General features: G+C 47.1%; 1 protein-coding gene across 1 annotated transcript in view; it reads left to right on the plus strand.

Annotated features, from left to right (window-relative positions):
• The window catches only part of TNFSF4 (TNF superfamily member 4), a gene marked incomplete at both ends in the record, with an annotated part of 14,260 nt that extends 12,567 nt beyond the window's left edge, over positions 1 to 1,693 (plus strand). The window contains one exon of the mRNA XM_080647812.1: positions 1,344 to 1,693. Coding sequence (XP_080503938.1) covers positions 1,344 to 1,693 — 350 coding nt within the window. The remainder of the gene's footprint in view (positions 1 to 1,343) is intronic.
• Between the last annotated feature and the right edge of the window lie 268 nt (positions 1,694 to 1,961).

Raw genomic sequence — 1,961 nt, forward strand, 5'->3', positions numbered from 1 at the left:
GAGAAACATTCATGTGAGAGAGACACATCAATTGGTTGCCTCCTGCACTGCCCCCAACTGGGGACAGGGATTGAGCCTGCACCCAAATTATGTGCCCTTGACCTGAATCAAACCTGTAATCCTTTAGTCTGCAGGCTGACGCTCTAACCACTGAGAAAAAAGCAGCTAGGGTGGAATTATTCTTATTTTCAAGGTAAGGGAACTAATGCTTTACTTCCTAAGTTTTGCCACTAATTCTGGTATAGGTCAAGATTTTACCTTAATGAGAGTTGGGGGAGGCCCCAGGTGTGAAGGCCAGGTGATACTTCACCAGGATAGCATGACCTGGATCCATGACTAACACTAAAACACCCACCAGCAATTTCTTTAAGGCTATTCACTGTCTATCAAGTTCTCCTGAGCCTGAGGGAAGTATATCTTGCCCTCCATAAGAGGTCTTCATTTCCAGTTCAAACATGCCCCATGGGCCTGGTTCAAAGAAAAAATTACTGAATTGTGTCCAGCAGTGGGGACCTACTCTTACCCTTATTACCAAGGGACATGGGCTAGAGTGGGGAGTCTGAGATGTTGCTTGGCCATATTGGGGCTGATTGAAAAAAAATTTAGGCTTTTGGGCTTAAACTTGGAATGGCTCCCCACGAGGTTACCAAAGCCATCACGCTGTGTTCTTGTCTTTCTCCTCCTCCTCCCCCTCCTCTTCCTTCTCCTGTGGAGCAGCTCTTCCCAAGGCACCTTCCAGGAAAAGCTAGTGACAAGGTAGGAGGGAGAGGCAGGTCTGTGTTCTGGAGCTCTTTCACCTGCCTCTTTCTGGGCAGAGCCTGAGCCCACTGACATTCTGTGCACAGCTGCATCATTAAGCTTCAGCAGCTGCTGGTAAAAGCCAGTAGTAAATGCTACTGGGAAGTCCAGTGCCCAGGGCATGTGAAAATGTGCATTTCACAGTCAGGTGGAGAGAGAATAGGGAAGAGCTGAAAGCAATGGCCCTCCTGGCACCCTTTGTGTCAATTGAGCTATTGAACAAGAAAGCCCTGAGGTTGCCAGTCCCTCCCAACCTCCAAGCTCCATTTCCTGCTGCAGGTCGTTGTGACAACTGCCAATGGCTTTAATCTCTCAGCTCTTAAATTCCAGCCCCATCAGGAACTGTCTTGGGTACCAGTGCTAGCCCTACTTCCTCTTCCATCCCATGGGTAAAACACAATGCCCGCTTCCTCTCATTCTTCTCAAAATCTCTTCCTATCACTGTCTCTTCATATGTTTCTAGACGTGTTGGAATGTTGTTGCCTAAAGTTGTGCTAAGGAATAATTCCTTCTTTTTTTATTTCTTCTTGTCCTACCCTCCTTAGAGTGTGACAATGAAAAAGGTTTCATCCTCACATCCCCAAAGAAAGAGGAAACCATGAAGGTACAAGACAACTCAATCCCCATCACATGTGATGGGTTTTATCTCATCACCCTGAAGGGCTACTTCTCCCAGGAGCTCAGCCTCAGTCTTCATTACAGGATAAACCAGAAACCCCTCTTCTCCTATGACAAGGTCACGTTTGTTGACTCTATCACCGTGGCCTCTCTGGGTTTCAAGGACAAAGTCTACTTGAATGTGACTACTCACAATACCTCCTGTGCAGACATCCAGGTGAATGGTGGGGAGTTAATTCTCATTCATCAAAATCCTGGTGGATTCTGTGCTGAATGAGGACCTGATGGCCACACCTAAGCCAGGCACCAAGCTCGAATGCCACACTGGTGGTGGACAGGACACTGGTTCTTCCTTGGGAGTGGAGGAGTCATCCCAGATCAGCCCCCACTTCTGGCTACACAGGATGTGACCAGAAGAAGATTCCCCCACTCCCACTCAGGGATATTTAAGACTTATTTTACATATCATTTAATTTTATTTATCCTCATATCTTCTAAAGCACCTTGCCCTCATCCTTCACAATTGCCTCAAGCCTGTCAGGTAC

Source organism: Plecotus auritus, assembly GCF_963455305.1.
Source record: "Plecotus auritus genome assembly, chromosome: 12".
Classification (NCBI taxonomy): domain Eukaryota; kingdom Metazoa; phylum Chordata; class Mammalia; order Chiroptera; family Vespertilionidae; genus Plecotus; species Plecotus auritus.